The sequence below is a fragment of the Ascaphus truei genome, chromosome 4 (genome assembly GCF_040206685.1).
Source record: "Ascaphus truei isolate aAscTru1 chromosome 4, aAscTru1.hap1, whole genome shotgun sequence".
In the NCBI taxonomy this organism is placed as follows: Eukaryota; Metazoa; Chordata; class Amphibia; order Anura; family Ascaphidae; genus Ascaphus; species Ascaphus truei.
This window is the reverse complement of record NC_134486.1, coordinates 245186436-245212907: the sequence shown is the minus strand read 5'-3', so window position 1 is coordinate 245212907 and position 26472 is coordinate 245186436. Positions and strand designations below refer to the sequence as shown.

Below are 26472 nucleotides of genomic sequence, written 5' to 3'. Positions count from 1 at the left end.
GACCACAGTGTATCCAGCTACTTTCATATTTAGTACAATAAAGAAAAATAACTACATATCAAAACATAAAACTAGATAAAATAACATCAGTATAATAATCATAGAATCCAGGATATTCACAAAGAGCCCAAATATGCAGAGACGCATATTAACATCACAAAAACTATATCAAACCAGCAATCATATACACCTCGCTAAGCATTGCTTACACATACTTGCATTCTTTTTTTATATAAGAATGTATTGTGACAGAAACCAGGGGATGGTAATAAATTCCGTTTATAGGGCTCCCAGGATACTAGACAGTTTCTATCCTGTTTGGCCTGGGAGTGCAGCCTTATAATACATACACTCCATCCCACAGTTTGGCAAGCGCTGGAACTGAGGGATGAGAGATCCAGACCAGAGTTTGTCTGCTGCCTGATTTCTGTCACCTGTCATGCTAATTAGGAATCAGGTATGAAAGACTGATTTCCTGTTTGCTCTGGGCTCCCCACAAGAGCCAGGAGGCTGGAAGGCTGCTGAACTACAGAGGGGAGAAGCCTCTTCCCCAAACAGGTTCAATCTTTCTGTTCATTTGTGTAAGACTGCAAAAGTACCGTGTTTTGATGTTGGAAGTGGAAAAGCCACTTCCAACCCTGAGTCAGGGATATCTAAGTTAAGTTATCGCTCAGGTGAGCAGCTTTTGTTTTGATCTGTTTTCTGTTGTATGCACTGTGTCAGTCTCAGTGCCTGGGACTGAATAAACCAGGCATAGCCTGTTTAAAGGAACAGTACGTGACTCCTCATCATTTAACCTACCCTAAAAGACCGTGTTCTAAACAGTCCCGGACAAACGACGGAGCCCCGGAGTAAGCCGTTTGTCACATATGGTGGAGAATGCGGGCAGAACACTAGGGGGTCTGCGGGTTGAAGAACTTTGAAAAAAAAAAAAAAAAAAAAAGTTTTTTTCATCCTCTGCAAACAAGATGGAAGACGTGGTGGGTGCGCTGGTACGCAATGTCGCTGCCCAGAAAGACGCAAATGAAACCCAGCAACAGCTGTTAATAGCCCAGCAAGAAACTAATGCAAACCAGCAGCAGACGAATGCAGCCCAGCAACAGCTGCTAATAGCCCAGCAAGAGATTAATGCCAACCAGCAACAGGCGAATGCCAACCAGCAACAGGCGAATGCAAACCAGCAACAGACGAATGAAGCCCTGCAAAACGCGAATGCAAACCAGCAAGAGACAAACCGCTTGCTGAGAGAGGAGCAACAGCGGTTCGCTCAGGGCTTTCAGCAGGAACTCGAGATCCTGAGGGGGACTATCAGTAACCTTCCACTGGCAGCGGCAGCCCCAGTTCCGAAAATGACCAGGGCAAGCCACTACCTTCAGAAGATGGGACCCTCGGATGATGTGGAAGCCTATCTTCTCACGTTTGAACGCACGGCACAGAGAGAGGGATGGCCAGAAGCTGAGTGGGCTGGTCTAATCGCACCCTTCCTAAGCGGCGAACCCCAGAAGGCTTACTTTGATCTAGAGCCAGCCGAAGCTAACGTCTATGCAAAATTGAAGTTCGAGATCCTCGCCCGCCTCGGCGTAACCACGGCTGTTCGCGCCCAAAGGTTTCACGCATGGTCCTTCACGATGGATAAAGCCACCCGAAGCCAGATGTATGACCTCATCCACCTCGCCCGGAAGTGGCTACAACCCGAGATCAACTCAGCCAGCCACATCGTGGAACGGTTGGTCATGGACCAGTTCTTGAGGAAACTTCCCTCTGCCTTACGCCGTTGGGTCAGTCGGAGTGACCCCCACAATGCGGATGAGCTTGTGGCCCTCGTAGAAAGGTACAATGCAGCAGAAGAGCACCCGCAACCCACAATCGTGGAGCAACCCCACTACCCGAGGTTCCAGGACTCTTCCAGAGACGGTAAAAGGGTACCGGGGTTAAGGGGCGCTGAAGAGCGGCGACCACCTTCACGCAGCACCAGCAACAGTGGTTCGCACACTAAGGGCAATAGCCAACATGGGGAGCCGAGAAAAGGCTCTAAGTGGGACACAGACTATGTACCTAAATGTGTAAATTGTCATGAGAGGGGCCACACAGCAAAAATCTGCCCACTAAATGATGAGCCCATGCAATGCAACAGCGTGGAACCTTATTCGCTGTTGTCCCAATGTATGGGCCCTAGCCCAGAGGACCCCTTGAATAACCATCTGTGGGCATTTGTAAAGGTTAATGGTAAGAGGGTTCGGGCACTTCTTGACTCTGGGAGCATGGTCACACTAGTGTCCGAATACCTCTTGCCCATTAAGAAGAAACAGGGAAACAGTTCACAAAGAGTGGCAATTTGTTGTATACATGGGGATAATCATGAATATTCCACTGTTGATGGTTTTTTTGAAACAGAGTTTGGTTCTTTAGATTTCAAGGTGGGTATTGTACCCAAACTGGCACATGATGTGTTAATAGGGACCGACTTTCCCCATTTTCTAAAAATGTGGTCCCCCGCTCAGAATAGCGCCCAGAGTTCAATAGCGGACCATAACGAAGTATTAGAAGAAACAAATCCTTTCCCTTTTTCAGAAATGGAGGTTGACGAGGGCCCAAATAAGAAGGGGGAAAAGGAGGAGTGCTGTAAAATTCCCTTCCCCATCACTACTTTGGTAGGGAATACCCCAAATCAAGATGTTGAGCAGACACTTACCACCCCAGAACCGGATAAGACCCTCGCTGACCTAGAGGTCAGTCCTGGGAGTTTTAAGAAGGCCCAGTGGGAGGACCCCACATTAGCGGTAGCAAGGGGAAATATACGGGACCAGAATAGTACTCCTGGCCAACCAGATAGGTCACTTGCTTACCCCTACTTCGAGGTAGAGAACGACCTAGTATATCGGGTTGATAAAAGGAAATCAGTTACAACTAAACAATTGTTGGTACCACGGACATTCCGTAACGTAGTATTACACCTCGCACATAGTCATCCATTGGGGGGACACCTAGGGGTGGAAAAGACAAAAGAAAAGGTTCTCCGAAGCTTCTATTGGCCTGGGGTTCTGGCAGAAATTATGAATTATTGTTCCTCATGCCCAGAATGTCAGATCACCGCCCCGTTCAAGGCGTACCGCAGCCCATTGGTACCCCTTCCCATAATAGAGGTACCATTTGACCGGATTGCTATGGATCTAGTAGGACCCCTAATAAAGTCTGCTAGGGGACATCAGCATATATTGGTAATATTAGATTATGCCACCCGATATCCGGAGGCAGTTCCCCTACGTAGCACCTCAGCTAAAAACATAGCAAAAGAGTTAGTAGTTCTGTTTTCCCGGGTCGGGATTCCTAAAGAGATTCTATCTGACCAGGGAACACCATTTATGTCCCAAGTAACGAAAGAGCTATGTAAACTCCTAAAAATCAAGCATCTCAGAACCTTAGTCTATCATCCACAAACAGATGGTTTAGTGGAAAGGTTCAATAAAACCTTAAAGAGCATGTTACGGCGGACGGTTGATAAAGATGGGAAAAACTGGGATTGTTTGTTACCGTACCTGTTATTTGCCATTAGGGAAGTTCCCCAATCATCCACAGGCTTCTCCCCGTTTGAACTATTGTATGGCCGACACCCAAGGGGCTTACTGGATATAGCCAAAGAGACTTGGGAACACGAGGTTACCCCTTACAGAAGTGTAATAGAGCATGTTGCCCAGATGCAGGACCGCATTGCTGCAGTCCTACCCATAGTGAGGGAACACATGGAGAAAGCTCAAGAAGCACAGAGGAATACATATAATAAGGGTGCTAGGGTCAGAATTTTTTCTCCAGGTGATAGGGTACTAGTTCTGGTTCCCACCGTGGAGAGTAAATTCCTTGCTAAATGGCATGGGCCATATGAGGTCTTGGAAAGAGTGGGAGAAGTAAATTATAAGGTAAGACAGCCAGGTAGGAGGAAACCTGAGCAAATTTACCATATAAACCTACTCAAGCCCTGGAAAGATAGAGAAGTCTTGTTAACCCTAGTACCCCCAGGTCCGTCAGAGAATCAAGAAACTGACCCAGAGGTTAGCATAGCTGAAACCCTGTCTGTTCATCAGAAACGAGAGGTTCAGAATTTAGTGAAAAGAAACAAAGAAATCTTCTCTATACGGCCAGGTAGAACTAGCGTAATTGAACATGACCTAGTCTCTGAACCGGGGGTCCGAGTTAACCTTAAACCGTACCGAATCCCAGAGGCCAAAAGAAAGGCTATAAGTTTAGAGGTTAAAAAAATGCTAAAACTAGGTGTAATTGAGGAATCCCAAAGTGGGTGGAACAGCCCTATAGTCTTAGTCCCAAAGCCAGATGGTACAACTAGGTTTTGTAATGACTACCGGAAACTAAACGCGGTGTCAAAATTTGATACTTATCCTATGCCCAGGGTAGATGAACTTGTAGAGAGACTGGGCAAAGCCCGATATCTCACAACCCTAGACCTAACAAAAGGGTACTGGCAGGTTCCCCTCACAGAAAGGGCAAAAGAAAAGACAGCCTTCTCAACCCCAGACGGCCTCTTTCAGTATAAGGTGTTGCCTTTTGGCTTACATGGAGCTCCCGCCACATTCCAAAGAATGATGGATAAAATTTTAAAACCACATGCTCGGTATGCTGCCGCCTACCTGGATGATGTGGTAATCCATAGTGAAGATTGGCAATCCCACCTTCCAAAGGTCCAAGCTGTGCTTGACGCAGTCCGGTCTGCTGGACTAACTGCTAACCCCGCTAAATGCACTATTGGTCTGGAGGAGGCCAAGTATCTGGGATATTCTATTGGCAGAGGTTTACTCAAACCCCAAACACTCAAAGTGGAGGCGATACAAAATTGGCCAAGGCCAGTTACAAAAAAACAAGTAAGGACCTTTTTGGGGTTAATTGGGTACTATAGAAGGTTTATTCCCAATTTTGCAACTAAGGCAACCCCACTAACTGACCTCACAAAAGCAAGAGGACCGCTAATGGTAAAGTGGTCCCCCGAAACCGAACAGGCCTTTAGAAGCCTGAAAGAAGCTCTCTGTGCCCAACCAGTGTTGGTCACACCTGACTTCTCCAAAGAGTTCGTAGTCCAAACCGACGCATCTGAGGTAGGGCTGGGGGCGGTACTCTCCCAGGAGTCTCAAGGTGAGGAGCACCCCATCCTTTATTTAAGTAGGAAACTAAATCCCCAGGAGAAAAATTACTCCATAGTAGAGAAAGAGTGTCTCGCAATAAAGTGGGCTGTAGAGACGCTCAAATACTACCTGTTGGGGAGAAAATTCCGGTTGGTCACAGATCATGCACCCCTTACCTGGATGTGTCAAAACAGGGAAAAGAATGCTAGAGTGACCAGGTGGTTCCTAAGCCTACAACCCTTTAAATTTTCTGTGGAACACAGGTCAGGGCACAAACATGGCAATGCTGACGGGTTGTCAAGGATGCACTCCCTAATATCCATGGTCGCTCATCCCTCGAGGTCTGAGCTGGGGGGGAGGATATGTGACAGAAACCAGGGGATGGTAATAAATTCCGTATATAGGGCTCCCAGGATACTAGACAGTTTCTATCCTGTTTGGCCTGGGAGTGCAGCCTTATAATACATACACTCCATCCCACAGTTTGGTAAGCGCTGGAACTGAGGGATGAGAGATCCAGACCAGAGTTTGTCTGCTGCCTGATTTCTGTCACCTGTCATGCTAATTAGGAATCAGGTATGAAAGACTGATTTCCTGTTTGCTCTGGGCTCCCCACAAGAGCCAGGAGGCTGGAAGGCTGCTGAACTACAGAGGGGAGAAGCCTCTTCCCCAAACAGGTTCAATCTTTCTGTTCATTTGTGTAAGACTGCAAAAGTACCGTGTTTTGATGTTGGAAGTGGAAAAGCCACTTCCAACCCTGAGTCAGGGATATCTAAGTTAAGTTATCGCTCAGGTGAGCAGCTTTTGTTTTGATCTGTTTTCTGTTGTATGCACTGTGGCAGTCTCAGTGCCTGGGACTGAATAAACCAGGCATAGCCTGTTTAAAAGAACAGTACGTGACTCCTCATCATTTAACCTACCCTAAAAGACCGTGTTCTAAACAGTCCCGGACAAACGACGGAGCCCCGGAGAATGCCGTTTGTCACAGTATCAACACCCTATACTCACTATATCAGATTATGAAGCATTTCTATAGCATACATTTTTATATATAAACATACCATATCATTTATACCAGGTCAGAATTTAAGAAAAGGTATAGTCTCCACAGATTCCTTAAAACCTGCAGGAATGTGAGTATGTACAGTAAAGATTCACAATTGTTCTCTGAGTCAGAACCCCATCCCTATTGCCTTCCCTGATAGATTTCGCTTCAATTTCTAGACCCCTAAATGTAAAAGTAGATGGATCACAAAAGCACATGTTTCTCTGCAAAGTGTTTATAAAAGTTGGAACCGTTTTGCCTAATGATAATAATCTAGGGGCACTTTAATTACCATATATATGCTTTCTCCTCCGAACATTAAGGGGACAGATCATCTTCCCTATATACTGCGTCCCAAAGGAACAATTGGCCACATACTGTACATAACAAATGTGGAATAACAATTAATGAATCTTTTTACAGCCATTTCATATTCATTAGAATAAGAACAAATACAGGCAGTCCTCGTTTTACAACGCTTCGCTTTACAACGAATGGCTTATCCAACACTATGCAATGCATACCTATATTCATTTTTACAACGCCAAAACGGCTTATCCAACGCTCTTACGACACTTTGCAAAGTTGTTTATGTGTATATAATATATATATTATACTATATTATACTATATAATATTTTATATTTTTATATTATATTATATATTATGTTATATTATATATATAATACATTATATACACTGTATAATTTATGTGTATGCTGCATATCTTATTGTCTGCGTAAAATATTTTGTGTATTTTAGCATTAAAAATGCCTTCAGGAACGGAACCTTTCATTTAAACAGTGTTCCTATGGGAAAAAGTGTTTCGCTTTACAACGTTTCGCTATCCAACGCCATTTTGAGTAACGCATTGTGTCGGATAACCGAGGACTGCCTTAGGACTAACCTTATCTTTCTTCATATGAGAACAAAAGCCAGGGTGTGCAGCGCACAGCAATAAGGAGGAGCAGGTCTTGCAGAAAAAATAGTCCTTTATTTAATTCATGGTGTGGGACAACAGCAAACCTTCAACGCGTTTCGTTCAAGGAACTTTATCAAGACTTCTTGATAAAGTTCCTTGAACGAAACGCGTTGAAGGTTTGCTGTTGTCCCACACCATGAATTAAATAAAGGACTATTTTTTCTGCAAGACCTGCTCCTCCTTATTGCTGTGCGCTGCACACCCTGGCTTTGGATCTACACCCTAATACAGCTGCACGCTCTGGAGGGGAGACTGGGGAAGAAAGAAGACTCAGTGAGTACTTAACCTGGGGCTACCTAATGAGGAAAGAGAGGGCTGTCTTTGGCAACCCACTCCTACCTTCAGGGTACCTTATGCCCATTTAAAGGCACAGTACTATTGCAAAATACAATTATCACCCAGCACACTCCCCTCCTTTCACATAGTCCCAGCACTATTGAGCACCATTACAAATACACTATTTCATATGAGAACATTTTTCAGTTACCACAATTAAAATTCACAACAGGCTTTGTCGAAAATCCCCCTGAGGTGCAAGATCTCATATCCCTTCAATAAACATGGGGCCAGGACATTAATTTTTTTAAAGGATTTTGCCTTTCTAAAGAATGCACTAGGTTTCTCACTAATATCTGTCAGGGCCGGGTCCAACTTCTGTATCTTCCAGTGTTTCCCATCGCTGAATTTATCCTTGAACCAACGTGATTAAAAACAGTAACAAAATAATATTGTCCTTTATCGGAATTAAATCTTTTTGTTGTTTCTGTTATTTTTTATCGTATTATTTCTATTTACACTACTATGTATATGACCGTTAAAACATCCTGATCCCTAATATTATTAAGAACTAGCTGAGAGACCCGGCGTTGCCCGGGAGTCACACTGTCCCCCCCCTCCCCCCACACACACTGTCCCGCCCCTCCCCCCACACACTGTCCCCCCTCCCCCCCCCCCACACACATACTGTCCCCCTCCTCCCCCACACACACAAACTGCCCCCCCCTCCCCCACACACACTGCCCCCCCTCCCCCACACACACTGCCCCTCCCCTCCCCCACACACTGCCCCCCCCCCCACACACACTGCCCCCCCTCCCCCACACACACTGCCCACACACACACAGTCATCCCCCCCACACACTGTCCCCCCCTCCCCCACACAGTCCCTCTCCCCAACCACACACTGTCCCCCCCTCTCCTCCCCCACACACTGTCCCCCCCCACACACACTGTTCCCCCCCTCCCACACACACACACACTGTCCCCCCTCCCCCACACACACTGTCCCCCTCCCCCACACACTGTCCCCCCCTCCCCCACACACACTGTCCCCCTCCCCCACACACACTGTCCCCCTCCCCCACACACTGTCCCCCCCCTCCCCCACACACTGTCCCCCCCTCCCCCACACTGTCCCCCCCTCCACCACACTGTCCCCCCCTCCCCCACACACACACTGTCCCCCCCTCCCCCACACACGGTGTCCCACACACACTGCCCCCCCCTCTCCCCACGCACACACAAAGCCCCCTCACCTCTGCCAGGACTCACAGCACCGCTCCTCTCTCCCGCGCTCCTCCGATTGTCACGCGCCTGGCCCTTCTCTGCTCTCTCTCCTCCCGTACGGGGAGCGCTGCGCTCACGCCCCCTCTCTGCACCTGTGAGCGCGAGCCGCCGGGAAACGTGCAGCAGTGAAGGTGCAGGGCCTGTCCGTGTGATGGGGGAGAGTGACGGCCACCGGGAGGGGGGAAGGTGCGGGCCTGTCCGGGGGGGGGGAAGGTGAGCTGCGGTCCGGGTGACGGGGGAGAGTGACGGCCACCGGGAGGGGGGGAAGGTGAGCTGCAAGGGGGCCTGAAGCAGTGGTGTGAGTGTGTGAGGCCAATGAGAGGTGTGCCAAGGGGGCCTGAAGCAGTGGTGTGAGTGTGTGAGGCCAATGAGAGGTGTGCGGGGGCGGGCGGGCGGGCCAAGGGACCAATGAGATTGCCGCTAGGGACAGGGAACACACCAGGGAAACATACATACATACAATGCTTTCAGAAATATATAGTAAAGATAAGTAAAGTATTTCTATCTGTAGCTATACTCCTCTATAGGGCCTTATTAATATCCCAGGGTTATAAGTCTTACCCAAAAACCTCCTCTTTAGAGTATTTCATTGCTCCAAAATTTTTATTTCATTGGAGAAGATCCTCCTAATACGGAGAAAGTGCCCCAATGGAATATTGTCTAGCATGGTTACTAGTATAATCTTAATAGTTAGACATTATTAAAGAAAGTTGATGTCAATTCCTATTTGTTGATTATCAAGGGTTCCAAATGCAAAAAGTGCATCTTGTTACAATTTTCCTGAACAGAAAGAGCGATATTTCTATTATTATTCACGTAAGATACAGTAGAAAAGAAGAGATCCTCCACAAAGGTTTTTTTTTTGACAATATTTTAGTGTCATAAAATATGAAACCTTAAAAAAGGCAGAAAGTGTTCCGTAAAAAAATAAAAGAAATAATAATTAGTAAGGAGGCAATAGTCGTGTCAGTAAACAAGTAGTTGAATTCTGGGGATGTCAATTAAAACGCAGTGGTACTCAATATGCCGCACGGCACCCACATGCCAACCACTGCCTGAAATGTATTGTAAGGAGTTTCAGGGACCACCACTACAGTTCTTAGAGACCACCCAACCCAAGGAAGCGGATTCAGATTATATAGCGAGGTTAGATAATGTGTTAAACAGTGAATAGAAAAGACCCATAAACAAAAACGATGCCAAATTACTCCCAAATACGATTTATTTAATATGTCACTGGTGAAAACATATTGTACTGACTTTGTGACTAATGGCAAATTGTCCAAGTCATCTCATATTTCACAGCAAGAAATATTTTATTGCAAAGCAATAAATAGTAAGGTGAACACATGTACAGTAGTTGCACTGTAAGCTTAGTCTTCATTTGATAATTAATTTAATACAGACAGGTCTGTAACTTACAACAACAAAAAACACCCTGGTAAACGAACAGTTCCACAGAGCCAAGTTAATCCTGTGCATTACTCTCCTGTAGTTGTAATTTAAATTGAGACGTTCGTGTAATTGCGGTTCGTCTTGCAGCACACACAAGACAAGCCGGTGTGGTATGACATGGGCTCCTCACCCCACCCTCCCTAGATGAGGCCCGGAAGATGAAGTTCTCCTCTTCTGTACTGATCGCAGCTGCCACGGTTTGGAAACCTAGGCTGCGATCAGCCCTGCTCGGCGTATAGATTATGACAACTTGAGGCCTTGAAGGTTCTGTCGCAGATTCAGCTGTTCCTTTTCCTGTCTACTTTTCTCTGTCTTGAAGGCCAGTTTGTTGGCTTTTTTCTCCCCTCTACGATCCTGGAAAGAGAATAGATAAGGGTTTAGCTTTGTGATCTCACTTCCAGGCGGAGCATAAATACTGTATGTTCACTGCACAACTAGAAATTAAGTGACATGAGACGTGAAAGGCCGGCTTCATTTACTACTGTGTGATCGTGTCATTGTGATACGCAGTTTATTTAACAAAGGCAATTACAAATCATCCTGACCAGAATGGAATGATTGTGTATCCACGACACTCCTACACATGTACGGTTATATTTTTGTTTAAGGGTCTTATTTTGTACGTGCTACCAAATGCTAAAACTAGTGCTTCCACTGCAGCAAGGGATTCTGGGAAATGATATGCAAATGAGCACAGTGTAACCTTTTGCCTCAAATTCATTTGGACATGGACTCCTATAAGCTTATGCCTGCCACATTACAAGCTTTCCAGCACAGCCTGGGTTAAAGTGCAAAGCCAGAAAACACAAAAACCATCCACCGTACAGTGTACAGAAAATAAACAATATATATATATATTATTGGCCAACACTTGGCATTTAATGTATTAATTTCCAGACGGACATGTGGTAAATATCTTAAATGACAAATCGAGCAATGGATTTCAGAATCTGGAAAAGTTATGCCATGTTCTAATAAATATGATCTGAAAATAGGTTTTTCTGAAGAAAATAAATGGGTCCATCAAGCTGAACCTTTGCTAAATTCTAGTTGTTTGAGACACTCGTATTGTGAATGATTTATACTGATCCAGAGGAAGGCACACAAACTCCAGTGCCATATTGGTCAATTATTTATCACAAGGGAAAAACTGGTGCAATAAGTAAATGGCAGTAAAATAACACCCATGATCATTGCTTTGCCTATAGGTTTTTTTTAGGCCTTCCAACCACCATACACCTTTCCTTTTTTTTTTTTTTTTTTTAAATAAAGTCTAATCTTAAACATATTTGCTGTATCTGCCATCTCCGTTTCCAATAGCAGTAATATCTACATTTTGCTTTGTTGCTGGTGAAATAGTCTTTCCTGTAATCCTGATGGATAATCCAGAGTCAATTATAAAGCCAAAAAAGTAGGAGGGCTTGAGATACTTCGTTTTTAATATAGAATAGTGTATTATAGACAAGCACACAACCACCCAAAAAAAAAAAACACGGAACAGCTAAAACGGCCACAACTGTACATTTCAGGAAGACGTATAGTGTAATAGTTATGTCGCCGTCAATATAAAAAAACACCATAGGTTCCTTTCTAGCCCCAGGCCCTTTCCACCGAGTGTGACCTCAGGAAAATGAGCTCTCTGTACCTTTCCTCCAATGTAACTTTGGGAGACTGCCAAGCAGACCACAAACACAAGAAATGTGAGTTCAGAACAATAGCGGCTGCATTAATATCTAGGAATTGTAATAGAATATATGATCTCATTATTTGCCAACGTGGAAAACAAATACACTTAGAAGCCTGTCGGAGTCACCTTGCGCTCTTCCTTCACGGCTTGCTTCCTAGCCTTGCGCTCCTCCGTGCTTTCATGTTTAGAGCGCAGCTGTGTTGAGACTCTGGGCAGGTCACTGTCGTTAATCATTTCCATGCGCTCCACTTGCTTATTGGTGAGCCCCCTCGCAGGCAGGACGTCCAGGGGAATCCCAGTTTTGACGGACACCTTTATTAATTTGGACTGAAGAACACATACTAAATCAGCACATTTTCTCGTTAGCTCAGTGTTTTCTAACGGAGACACTAAGACATACAGTACAATTTATTTTTTTACATTGGAGAGAGGGGTAGAGAATTTTAATTAAAATAAAAATAACACTAAGGAATTTTTCCCTATGTTTATCATGTCTGTTGGTCCAATGTAGCACAATCTGCCCCCCCCCCCAACGATAATATATTATTGTCTATAAGGAGGTTAAGTGCTGTCAATGGACACATCAGATTGCAGGGCAATATTAAAGAGGCAATCCAAGGAAGCGAATTCTTTTGCAAATGATTATTTTTAATATAGAGTTGAAGCAGGGGGTCTCCGGATCTGAACCTTGTTAATTTCAGCTCCGGGGACCCATTCTTTCGGAGATACTTACCTGCTCCACTCTGCTTCCAGGGTTCACAATATGGCTGCTGTTCAGAGATCTCCTGCTCTGCGGACCAATAGGAAGCCGTGATGTCATCTGTGCGGCTCCCTATTGGACCATGTGACGCAGGAGCTTTAAACTTGAAAACCCTGCTTGCTGAGCCGGAGAAGCTACTGGAACATATTTCGGAGGCAAGAATCTCTGGAAGTATGGGGCCTCCCGGAGCTTAAATTAACGGGGATCAGCTCCGGAGACCCCTGCTTCAATTCTATATTAGAAAAAAATAATAATTCTCTGGCTTGGATTCCTCCTTTAATACCCACACATACCACTCTGAGATCTTAGCCACATGGAAAAATGAAACAAAAAGTTCCGCGAAAACGGTTTCAAGCCAGTTCTCCTTGTCTAGAAGAGATACAGGCCCATATTTACCAAGCCGTGCTAAAGACATTTACTTGAATGGTTCAGAAGGTAAACAACAGCTTAAAACTGCTTAGTAAATATAGCGCACATTCCTTTGTTCGAAAAGTGCATACGTAACACATTCATAAGTGACTCAACATCAGCACAGTATTATACAGTATCTACATGGTTTTCTCTTACTTTAAGCTGGCAGTGCTTTACAGACCAATCTGTCCCTTCTCTGCTACAATGTGACTTGCTAAAATCACAAGGTCGTCATGCAGAGATTTAACAGGTTCTCGCTCGTGCCTAAGCTTCTTACGTGGAGTGTTATTATTTCCCATAACACGCCACTATTTTAAAAAAATAGCTGTGTAACTACCAATGTGATAATGGTGAAAATGTTAGACATCGTTAAAAAGACACTGAGTATCCTATACCTTCGGTGGTTCCTGGATAATCTGGGGGTGATTATATAGATTAGAATATGTACCTGTTAAGAAAAAAAAAAAGAAAAAAAGCAGTTAAATGTCAAATTCATTACAGAGCATCAAATACTGTAGGTCGTTTCAGAAAACAACAAATCTCTGAAATTAGAATAGAAAAGAAAATGGGAACCCCCCCCCCCCCCCCCAAGAGAAATGTATTGCAAACCATTACTACATTTTAAAGGGAAACTGTGTAGAAAATGGAAGCAGGCACACGGTCTTATGCAGAAAATATTTAATGTGCCACCAAAAGGTTCAACGTTTCGGCAGAGAATTGCCTTGATAAAGGCAGTTCTCTGCCGAAACGTTAGACCTTTTGGTGGCACATTAAATATTTTCTGCATAAGACCGTGTGCCTGCTTCCATTTTCTACACAGTTCTCCTCTGGCACGTCTGGACCTCCGTGGACCCAGTGGACCGGCAGATAAGAACCCCCCTCCAGCACCATCTTGCAGTGTGCATGTACTCCTCTCTCTGACTACATTTTAAAGGGACACAGCTGCTGCAGTATTTCTATAAACGGCAATGTTAACATCTTTTTCTGGCAGATAACAAAATACAGGTAAAAGAAGATTTATCACATTACAACATAGTGTAAAAGAGTTATACAAAAGGACAAAGATGTGCTGATGGAGTCCCCAGAACAGGTTTATTTTTTAAATTGAAAAGTGCCCGATGTGTTAGAGAGAGGCGACCTGTTTGTTTTTGTCAGAAAATCTATGTTTTTTTCAAGGGGGTATGGGAGACATGTTTTGTGTTATTTAATTAATGCCCTTGGGGAGATTTAACCACCCTCATCATTGTACTTGTTCTGTTAAAATGAATGTTTTTAGTTTCAAAGGGTCCTGTAAAAGTTCTAGCTTTTTTTTTTTTTAATATAAAAACAAAAATTGTCCACGTTAGGTGTGGGTAGTAATGGTATAATCGCTAAAAAATACATTTGTGGAACCTTGGATCAACCAGCTAATTGTCACTTTGTAGACTCCTTTTAAAAAGTGAAGTCCCACTATGTAAAGCCACATATACCAATTGTTGTGGTCTCTTGCAAGGCATGTTTGCTGCTACATTTCTTTACTGATCAAGTAGGCTTTGACTGGGCCACCTGTGCTGAAGCAGGGATATCCTTAACCTGACCTGTTGGTGTCCTTGAGGACAGGAGTTGCCTATTCCTGGCCTATTATGCGTGACGTGCTCTGTCCTCCCTCCTCCCGGAGGGCAACACAACGTTCAAACACTCACTCAAGATAGATTCGCAGTCCCACTTCTCCCCAGGCTCCTCGATAACTATGGTTTGCATTGCTTCCTTCGGCTCTTCATCCGCCTCAGTGCGAAAATGTACCCTCTTTCGAGGCTCCAGGTCTTCCAGTTTGACACATCTGCAGAGGTAAGAAGGATGCAGAGTACACAAGCACATCAGACACAGGCTTACAAATGGATTGTGCAACCTTCAGCATTACTTCAACTTTAAACTTACTTCAAAAGTTTCCAGGTAAAGAGATTTGTTATGTAGTGTTGCAGCACACACCGCGTTTGAAAATGATTCTACAAGCATAATGGGCCTGTCTTTAAGTCGCTACAGAACTCTGTATGATCACTGGGAAACTGCATCTTAATGAACAAGCCCAATGAATCTTTGCCTTAGAGGCACGTAAAAAAAAAATGTCATTTGTTTTACTATATGCAGCCTTTGATTACCTTTATTAAAACTAATTAACTAAGCTGCCGACCAATTAGTTCTCCAGTGATCAATCAGCAAAATCCTGCTTCCCACGGTTCACTTAATGGCCGCCTTTCAGTTTCAATCAATCCATCTCTCAGTGTAACTCAGCAGCTACAATGTATCCTTATTTTACTACGGTAACAGCTATTGTTACAGTTTGCAGCTCAAACTGCTGGGAATATTGGCAACAAATTATCCCAAAAAGGAAAGTGTTGCAAAGATCTTGCACTGCTGGGGAGGTGGGCCAAAACCTGCTATAGAAATCAAAGGATGCCCAGCAGTGTATTAAAAATGGCTTTAAGAGTTGGATTTTTTTTTTTTAAAGTAGTATCTAATACTACAGAACCGATTAATTAAAAAGGATATTGCATGGATTGCTCCTTTTAAAAGCAAAAGGCGAATCAAGGCACTGCGGATTTGCTTGAGAAGAATGAATTTATTAAGCCATAAAAAATACGACGTTTTAGCCGCTCTATCGGCTTTTTTCATGTGAAGTGTCAGAAACGTCGTATTTCATGGCTTAATAAATTCATTCTTCTCGAGCAAATCCGCAATGCCTTGATTCGCTTTTTGCATTGGATCACATTCTGGATTACCGACAGGTTTTCCCTGAGATCAGGAGCACCGGTAACTACCAATTTCCTTTTATATGTTGGTGTGCAGCATACTCTTTTGCATTTCTCCTTTCAAAGCCAGAGCCATAGGATGATAAAGTGACTTTGCCCACAAGATGAGAAGACACTGGGCTTTAAACCTTGCGGTGGAAAGTTTCGTTGACGATAAGAAACTTCATCTTGTAATCCGAAAAGAGCTTTGCATTCTCTTTCATTATAATGAACCCTTGTTTGCGCTTCAAACTGCAGTGGCTCTCATGTCTACAGTCAGGGAGCGCCAGATCCCGAGAATATGCCAACGAAATAGCAAGTAAATGCAAAAGCAACTAGATTACACACTGTATGCATGGCACAGTTATGGGTTACTGCAAAGCATGGTCCAGCCATCTGCAGAGCCTACTGAAAACGGATACGTGCTAATAAATACGCAGGTCACTCCTATGAGCTACTGCGTCTCAGTGTTCAGAGAACGGGAGATTGTGATGCAAAGTGTCTGCAGCCGGATTCCCAGAGCATGATGTAGGACGGGAGGCGGACACGTACTCCTTTGCTTTCTGCTTGAAGTAGTCGTTAATGACTTCCTGCAGGCGGCTGCTGTCTGCGTGAATGAAGCCTTCCAACTCCGCATTATCCAGGGCCCCGATCTCAACGTCGTCAAACTGTTCATAGAACTACAAGCAGACAAGAAAAGCGAGTTAGTGACCTCATGTAAAGCTGCAGTTCAAGCAGCATCCTACGTGTTATTTTTGTTTGTTTTATTAAATAAATCAGTTCTGTACTATGAGAAAATACTTGTAGCATTTAAAAAAAAAAAAAAAAAAAAAAACAATTTAAAAGATATTTTTCATGTATTCTAATGTAAAGCATTTTTGTTCCTATAGCAACCCTTCTGAAACAGCATCACCTTTTTGAGCCCTGCCCTCTCTCTAGCAATGAACCTGCCTGGTCACATGATCTTCCTCACAGAAATGTGGCTACCAGTGCAGCAGAAGAGGACCCAAGATACATTTAGTGAACCCCGAGCCGAATCTTCGCCGATCGATCGCATGAGAACGGATCGATTGGCAACTTAGCTCATCACTTGTCGGTGTGTAGATTTTATTGATGCACATATTTAATTCAGTTTTTTTTTTTTTTTTTTAAATGACAGCTTGAACTGCAGCTTTAAAGGTGCAATCCCATCTAACTGGCCAGAAAACAACCATGTGTGAAAAATGTAACATTTGCTTCATTAACCAAAACACAGGTCAATAACCCAGGTTTAACTGCTCTAATTTTCCGAGAAATTAATTACAATTTGCATTTTCGAGCGGGCCTGTAAATGGGGAAGTGTTTGTCAGTGTTTTCTTTACCTATTATCCCATACCTGTCCTTATCAGAAAGCCAATAAAGAGAACGTGGTGTGTGGAGGGGAGGGGAGGGGGGGGGGGCCTGGCTGCACATGCACTAGCTGATCACACAGTGAAATCACACACAGAGGGCACAGCCAGAGGAAATCAAAACTCTCCCCCCCCCCATCCTCAGCTCACCATGTTCACAAATTAACTTTAAAAAAAAATAAACATTCAGGTGCATCAAATTTGGATAAATACATTTAAAAAAGCATCAAAACCCCAGATGTAACCCCCTTAAATATGTCACTGGAATTAGTAACACAGAATTAGCTAGCGCAAAGTCTAGAAATCAATAAGTAAACATTTCTAGAAATATTAATACATGCATTTTCTTCCCCAAAAATCTGACCCGCTTGCCATTTTTTTGGCAAATAATTGCCATTTGTACACTTTTCTCCTAGGCGGGCCTGCCTGTTCAACTCTTCGCTGCTAAAGCAGAATGCCTTGCAGCTCCCTCTTGCAGCAAAGCGGGTAAACGTGTTTTAATTATAATGCTAGAGCTGGCGTATACTTAAACTAGGTTCTCCACCTTCCACACAAGTATTCTTTACCAGTGGGACACCGCCTTTCCTGGTTTGTAACATATTCTGCTCCCCACGAGTCAGGTTCTTGCCATTTCTGTGATTTATCCAACTCACCAACTTCCTAGTCCAACACTGGTATACGTGGGACACCATGTAGCATCATTTCTCCGTCCTTAAGGACCGGTTTCAGGGTCAGAGGATCGCAGATCTGCAGACCTTAGTTACGTTTTGTCAGAACGTATTTGGCTGGCATATCTTCCCCCCCCCCCTCCTCCAATAATGATAGTTTGCATAACTGTGCTGCAGAGCACACTCGTGACTTGCAGCAACACTTGGTATATTTTATTTAAAGATGAACAGTGAATAAGCAATCTGTTCCAATCAGAGCTTGGGATAAAGCTTTCTGTAACGTGTTTTAACCCAAGCACTTATTTTTGAATGCAGGAGCCAAGTGAAAGGTGATGGTACTATGGATACAAGACTATTCCTACTTGTGTTTTAGAACCATAAATGTTTAATTTCTAAGCAGCTTTTCCTCTGTTGATCAGGCCAAGAATGTCTTATTCTCCAGGAAATCCCCCCCCTTTTTTTTTAACCAGGCCCCGAGCTTCACACCTTTTCAAACCTCTCGTCCAGGAGGCTGAGCTGATCGTTCCTTCTCATGACAGAAGACGTCAGGGAATATTCCGTGAAGCGACTCTTGGTCTCTTCCTGCATGAACAGGAACTCTTTCATGGGGCCGGCCATTCTGCCGTCTTCCTCGTCTGAAACGGGGCCGTCCGAGTCAAAGTCGCCTTCCTCGCTACCAGTGCCATCCTCGCTATCAACATCTTCCCAATCATCGTCATCTGTCCCATGGGGCTTTCTGTGGAGTAACGTCAAAATACAAGCAATGGTTAATAAAGCTCAACCCCGTTACAACGCGATTCATTATAACGCGATTCGTTATAACGCGATGCAAGCGTGGCTCCCAATTTTCGGGTTTATGAATACTTTACAACACGATTATTGGTATTTTAAATACTTTATTGTACAATCCATACAATTGTACATTATTTCTGACGCGATCCGCTTATAACGCGATGTGATTATTTGGATCCCAAGCCCAGTGTTATAAGGGGGTTGACCCGTATTATTAATAATAATATTGTTAATACGCCCACACATTTCCCTTACACATCTCTAGCCAAGCACAGCTGCTTCATCTTCCAAAAAAGACAAATGAAAGTCTGCATTTTTTTTTTAACCGTTATTAGGGGTTGTCAGTGCTGCGTAGCAGACATAATTAGTGGGGAGTTTCAAAATAATTCAATATTGGTACTGCTTTCAACCTATATTGACCAAAACAAATATTCTGCACTAATCTGCATTGTTAGTGATGAACAATAGGTTAGGAGACATTCTTCCACAGATCTGAATTAGGAAAGGCATAAAATCAAACATCTTTGGATATTCTCAGAAACGAGACTAAATTTCCTTCGTTGATGCATTCACCAGGTACATTTACTAAACTGCTCTTGCTTTTGATATAAGTGTATGTAGATATATTTTATTTGTACAGTGATAACAGTACAGACATCAGAATACTGTGAATAACACAATGCAGGGCCGAGTGCCCCCAATATAACAGTAAATATTAGAGGAAATAGATCCCCACCCAAAAACAGCTGTATTTCCTTCACTTCGACCTGGAGAAACAAGTGGTACATTAAAGAATAGCAGAGCAATGTGCTGCCGTCCCCACATCAAAAGGACTGACATAGTAGCAGAGCTTGATGCAAATGGACCCCTACGTACCTCAAATTGTCCCCAGTGTCAGGATCGTTGGCCTGTACAATGAAGTTATCATCAAGTTGATTCTCTGGATCATCAAAGTCGAAGTCATCATCCAGCGCTGCCACAATGTCTGGGTCCATGTCCAGACGCGGACCTGAAGACAAAGCAGGATGCGGAAAAGTGTGACTGACGCACACACGTTGCAGGTCTATGTACATTTCAGACACAGCTCTCAGCCATGTTTCACAGATGAACGAGCCCTACTGAACTGTGGGCGAAGAAAATGGTGAGAAGGGCACATCTTAAATGTGACAAAGTCTCCCCCCCAGTCATATCTCGAGTAAATAGGAACCTGCGACGTCATTGGTTGCGACGTCCTACTGGACAACCTTTTAACTCCCCTTTAAAAACCAGGAATTAATACTGGTAAGGATTTTTGTAACCAATGGATCCCCGGAGCGGAAAATGGTGTGGAGAAAAACAAATATATATTTTGTGTACTTTATACTGACAATAATAACTTATTTCTTCCTTTAAATCAGTAATAAATATTCAGACTGACTATATTTGTGTGCAGGCACACCATTATTACATGCATGGAAACCACTCTGTGCTGCCTGGTGGAATGGAGCCAGTGTGAAAAGACAGCAGGCGTTTCCATGCGAACACTCTACTGCAGGCTTTGGGGCCTTGTAAATAAATGACAAAAAGGATCATGGAAAATCAGAAAGAGCTAGGAAACAAATGAGAATAAGATTTGGTAATCTGCTGTGAATGGCATCACAAAAAAAAGTCATATTGGGCAGAACTGCCCTTTAAATGCTAAATAACGAAGGAATCAACATGTCAAGTGGTTAGTGTACCTGGAACAGGGGCAGCTTTGTTTAACATCCCCACAGCCTCCTCAAATTCAGACGCAAACACTGAAGAAGGCAAGTTAATGGATGGGGCCTAAACGAATGGAAAGACAAAATCAGACAGTGATTTAAAGCTGCAGTCCCACCACACCTGCCCATAACAAAATCACACACAGGGCGCAAAAAATGAGAGGGGGGGGGGGAGCGAGGGGCAAAGAGAGAGAGGAGAGAGAGTGTGGGTAATAGAGAGGGGTGAGGGAAGAGTGAGCACTAAGTCTCTTCTGTGAGTAAAACGTTGCAGCAATTCTAGAGATGCACCCCTCCCAAGCTGCACGGAGATCTTACCATGATGTGTTCAACCTCCTCTTCTACATCTCCATCTTCAGCTACTATGAGCCGGCTCTGTGCACGGGGGGTCCCAGAGGGTACGAGCTCTCCGGGGCAGGTCTCTTTGAGGTGTTGCAAGTAATTGTAGTCATCGTCAAAGAAAACACCAAACTTTCTCTGCTCATCTCGCCTCTTATCTACTTCAACCTGAGAAGGAGGAGCACAAATCTGAAAACCTGTGTCCCGGAATTAGCATGTGAATCTCACTCAACCATTATGGTCACAAAAGTGATTTGCAATATCTTCTAGACAGCCTACTACTACCTTGAAACAGAAAGTATCTGCTGCAAATAACTGTGTCTACTTTAGGTGAAGATCTTTCTCTGTACAGCCATCTATCCATCTACATGCAGACACGCAAAATTCACCTCTTTGTGTTGCCACCCTTCCCAGACTCCACAACTCCAGTTTTTGATTTGACTAAGCAAACACACTGAGAAACAGAAGGGACCAGTAAAGCAGAGGAAAGTGTGGGTAGGAGCTGTCATTTAAATCTGCAACAGCCCTCCAGTGGATATGTACTAAATAAAGAATATTTCATGGGATCAACGCTTCTTTCCCAGAAGGGACCTTTCTCAAGGTCATGCTGGGATGGAAAAGTTGTCCAAAAAGTCCATGCTGGAACTGAAACACTCATCCAATTTAAAGAAATATGCTCTAATTAGCACAAGTCCACTGGGCGGCTGATTATCTTTTTCACATGCTTCTCCAAACCTGGACGTACACCTGTGGCAGAAACCCTACCCGGAATTGTGAGTGCTCTTTTTCTTTTTATTTGTGACCCCGCTGTAAATGATTGGGGTACATTTGTGGGACTTCATTTAGAGACAGGAAGGTGCACTGGAGGCTTTCCTGTACACCGTTGAGGTGTTGTACATTGTATAAGCATGTTTAAAAAAAAAAAAAAACTGGACTAAGGCAAGGAACAAAATAAAATGATATTACATAGCACCAAATGCTATACGAAGGTTGAAGAATGCTTAAGGCACCTTATCAGCTGGTAACAGGACTCTCTGAGGAGCAGTTTCATCTGCAGCCAGTGGATCCCTCTGACTTCTGTGCACCAAGTGGAAGGTCACTGCTTTCTTCTTTTCTATGAATGGTTTCTTCCTTCTGTGCGGCTAAAAACAAAAAAGTTAAATAAATAAAAAATATACAAATGTATACATATACAGTATACACACACACACACACACAACCTGAGTAGTTCTCAAATCCAATTTCTAATTGATATTGTAGTGCACCTGTGCCCTTGTTTTACCATCCAACGGTACATAGTTACCAGACACTGTCTGTTTATTTGGGTCCTGCACCTATTGGAGACCATCTGTACCCATTGTACTTGTGTGTGAAAACATAAAAAGGGGGGAGATTTCACAAAGTATCCCGGCTGCAAAACGGACACAAAAACTGCACCAGATTTACCAAAGAGTTTTTTACTTGAATATATCTGATGCATCGATTTTGCAGCCAGTGGACTTTGTTAAATGTCCCAAAGTTTCTGTGTGCACTGTCAAGCTGCATAATTTAAAGGACTTCCATAAGAACCGTTTGGAAGTATCGTCATTCAGCACGGGCAGAGGAACTAAAGTCCCTATTTTACATGTGTCACAAGTTGGTAAAATATATAATAAATCATACTTTTCAAGGAGGTGCCAGAGTGACAGCACACAACATTTACTTTTCATTACAAAATGTAAATAGCAATTATACTTTACAACAATAACACAACTCAAAACATTATTTCTGGATAAGGAACAGAATAAATAAGACATTTGATTGAACAGGGGCTTGGTAAGAACATTTCTGCAAATTCAAGCCGAATGTGACACTTCAGCCTTACAACACATCGCTAAACACACTTCCGGCTCCGTCAGCAATAACAGAGTAATTCTATGACACCCGAAGAGGAGATTCAGTGAGCGCTTTGATGTGGTCAAACACGGGATCGCAATAACCTGTGTGAATCCCGGAGAAAGTGCTTCTCAGCATATCACACTATTTCATATGGCAATTCTTTCGTTTTTTATTTTACATGCTCAACCAACAGAAATATGTGTAGCCCCTGCTACAAATATATGTGTATACTGGGAACAATACAGAATTAATGTGCTCCACTTATCACATGGTGCGATACGGAATAAGAGACCCTGTCCCTGATCTGCCTGGCAACACGACAGGAGATATGGGATTGGATAAGAAGAAAACCAGACAGAATGTTGAAACAAACGGTCAGTTTGAGAGACACAGAGGGAGACGTCTGCCAGTCTGACAGCAGACAGAGTGTCAGTCTGAGCGGCACACAGACACAGCCCAGACATATTATATAATATACGCCCCGTGAAAAAAGCCGCCCAGGAAACGGATAACAGTACCCAAACAAAAAGAAATACGAATACTTTAGAACTAATAGCCACATTATTAACTCAAATGTGCTGTGGGGCACACACCATGTATAAGAGAAAAGGAAAAGAGACTCAAATAATAAGCACTCAGGGTTATACCCAGAGTGCTTATTGATTATGGGGATAATGTTTTCACTAAAAGCGAGGGCCGCCAGGTTAAGGCTGCCCAGGGGTATAAAGCAGTGGTGCTCAAAGTGGGGGGGGGGGGGTGTCCCCCCCCCAGGTGGGGCCAGGCGCCTACAGAGGTCCCGCGCTCTCCACCAACGCACTTAAATTAAGTGTGGGGGGGACCGCGTGAGGCCTCTGCAGCTTGTCTTACCTGATCTTCAGCAACACGTCGCCATGGTAACCAGCGTCAGGGTCACGTGATAATAGGGGTCATGTAGATCAGGTAAGCAAATGTCTTAATATTGCACTTTACTATGCAGTACAGGGGGTTAGTATGTATTAATAACAAATACCTTGTGTAGGACCTCCTCATCATCATTTTATTTAAGTGGTGACTGGTGTTTGTCTTTAAGTTTGATATATTGGAGTGCCAATAGGGAAATAAGGCACTACGATAAAAGAAAACATTTAATACAGTGATCCTGAGATCAAGTTTTCAGGAGTCCCAGTAAATATTCTTATCTGAAACGTCAGGTTCAGAGAGTTGATACATATGTATATATCCAGTATAGACACGAGTCCCAGATGATCATACACTCACCGGCCTGTCAGTGAAATTACGATGCGAGTTGTATGAACACTTCGAGTTAAAAAAAAAAAAAAACAATAGATGTAATTTATAAAGGAGAAAGTGACTTGTTAATGCGTTGTATTTGTTGACAAATTAATTTCTCTGGACACAGCACTGTGCTCCTAAACGGTGCCGTCTCTTACCATGGCGTGTTATATGTGATCAGACGACCTCCTATCAGACAGCTGTCACAGAACCTTGAGCAGACCCTCAATACAATGCTGAGAACCCCGGGACGTTCCTTTTCAGAACACGGCGATCACCAGCGTTCCATGTATTCCAATTCCTCTCCACGCTGCAAGAGCCACGTTGGATTGCACCAATGTCACTGCTAAACCTAGGGGGAGCCGCGCAACGCAGTGTTATTACTTCCTGCTGTGTATTCAATACCCCACGTGAGATTAAAAAAAAAAAAAAAGGACGGCGATAAAGAAACGCAATACAGCTTTGTTCATATCTATGCGGGTTTGTAAGGCACTACTGGATTACAATGTAATAACATGAAGGTGCTGTCCCACCCCCCTCACCGTTTGGTTTGTTCTGCTGCACACATGAGTAGCAGCAGAGGAGACGACGCTTCGGTCGCCTGCGTGATGACGTCATAGTATTGGATGTCTGAACAGAAGCAGAATATGAGTATACATGTGACGTGTTATATTGTTAGTGCTCATTTATTCAGCATCAGAAATTACACTGGGGCAGACAATAACAAAATGACAACATTCACTAATATTTACTGATGATGAGTTTCTGTAACTGGAAATATAAAGAATTACACATTAGAAATGCACACACTGGAACCGTAGGTAAGGAGAGTCCTGCTCCACAGTGATTACACTATATAAGGAAGGGAAGTAACGGTTGGTGTGTGCCTGAGACCTGCTTGCTATGAAGCATGTAGGATGCACACAGCTTTATTACAGATGCTCAGTAGAGGATCGAGGAGATCAGGTGGATGATGCATAAAGTTCTTGAAAAGGGGAGTTTGCAGGTAATGTTTAACCCTTTGGGTTCCCCAAGTTGTAGTCACTATGTCATGGGGTCCGGCGCTCCAGGGGCCCCCTTGACATAGTGTCTATCTATGTCCTGCCCGCAGTTTCCCGTTCAGATCGCGCCCTGCGTTCCCATGGAGTGCAGCAGGACGCGATCTGAAGTGAAGGGACACGGCTGCTGAGGAGAACTCCTCTTTTGTTTCCGGGTTAAAGGACGCCGTAGCTTTGGAACGTAAAGCCGCAGCTCTTCCGGCACTCAAGGGGTTAAATGTGAAGGGTGGGGGGTTCCACTGGTGTCACTTATTGATACAAGAAGAAAACAAAAGGCGGTGAAATCCCAAGCAGGGGTTAGACTGCCCCCACACGACTGACAAGTGAAATATCTCATATCCAGGCACATCCTGCTGCACTCATACTGAAAGAAATGCAGAACTGCTCCATCTGTGTGTGCAGTGTCATATGTGTCAGGCCTAATGATTTGTTGATAGTCAGTGTTCTTATTGGCTGAAGAACCAAGCAGGATGATTGGTTAATGTTTTAAATATTTTGATTGGTTGGAAGGAGTGTTCTGAATGGCCAATAAAATGTGTTTTTATTGGCTGTTGAACCAAGCATTGTGATTGGTTAACGCTTCAAGCATTCTATTTGGTTAACGCTTCAAGCATTCTATTTGGTTATCAGTCGTCCAGTGATTGTCCGTTGACAGTAATACCGTTGATGGATGTATTGAATATTTTGATTACTGGCCAATGTACAATTGCACCTGGACTTAACGGGGCTATCAGAACTTCTGTGATAATTACAGCTGTGATTGTCCGATGTAGTTAGCGTTGAACCAAACTTGTCTCTTTGCTGATGCAGCTACAGTTGCATATTGATTATTATTATTATTTCAGTGCCGGGGGTCTGGTGGCAGTCGGCCCCTCTATGTCATTGGATCTCTCTTGGAGTGATCATGTGACAAGGTGGTCCCCCGCATACAGGGAAGGGAACGTCACTTCAGTGGCCAGCCAGATCACCCCCTAAAAAACGGGCACGTACCCATAATGTACCTGGTACGTCACAAGGGCCCCTGGCACTGAAACGGTTAATTAGGCAATCTATATTAACCCAGTGGCTGAAAATTCCCACTTAAGCACCATCTTTTCATTCATTGTGTATAACATTAAACATTCCTCACAATTTGGAGCAGATATGGAATTTACTGTTAACTCTTATAATTTATATAGATCATTTATATATAACATTTAAGAAGTAATGCTTTGGGCTCTGAATGAACTGTTGTACGCTCTGGGGAGAGTATTGACGTTTTCAAACACATTTTGCTAAAACTGATGTGTGTGTAAAAGTGCATAGTTTTTTTCTATAATAAACGGGGACCTGGGGCCCTCGCAAGTATTAATTTGACATCTCGTTTGCATAACTACCTCAGGTGGTGGCAGTGAATAGATATGATTTGCAATTGAGTAGGGATTAATATTAACTCACTGGAGGTACCTTGCGCAGGCGAAAGGTGAGTTGGCTAGAGTAGCCGTGTGTATTAACCCTGCTGTTTGTGTCGGTGGTCTATTGGGACGGATGTAGGAG

General features: G+C 43.7%; 1 protein-coding gene across 2 annotated transcripts; it reads right to left on the bottom strand.

Moving 5' to 3' along the window:
• Nucleotides 1-9660: 9660 nt before the first annotated feature.
• Nucleotides 9661-24487, bottom strand: LTV1 (LTV1 ribosome biogenesis factor). 2 transcript variants are annotated; one of them, XM_075597159.1, is made up of 12 exons: nucleotides 24421-24487; nucleotides 24037-24230; nucleotides 21739-21870; nucleotides 20708-20896; nucleotides 20369-20456; nucleotides 19527-19659; nucleotides 18345-18594; nucleotides 16355-16482; nucleotides 14717-14853; nucleotides 13430-13482; nucleotides 11990-12190; nucleotides 9661-10530 (listed from the first exon to the last, which is right to left on the bottom strand). In XM_075597159.1, exons 2-12 carry the CDS (start codon nucleotides 24037-24039, stop codon nucleotides 10417-10419), a joined length of 1428 nt encoding a protein of 475 aa, XP_075453274.1. In that variant the 5' UTR covers nucleotides 24040-24230; nucleotides 24421-24487; the 3' UTR covers nucleotides 9661-10416. The 2 variants fall into 2 exon arrangements, with proteins under 2 accessions (XP_075453274.1, XP_075453275.1); XM_075597160.1 differs by lacking the exon at nucleotides 24421-24487 and having other exon boundaries at nucleotides 24037-24264.
• Between the last annotated feature and the right edge of the window lie 1985 nt (nucleotides 24488-26472).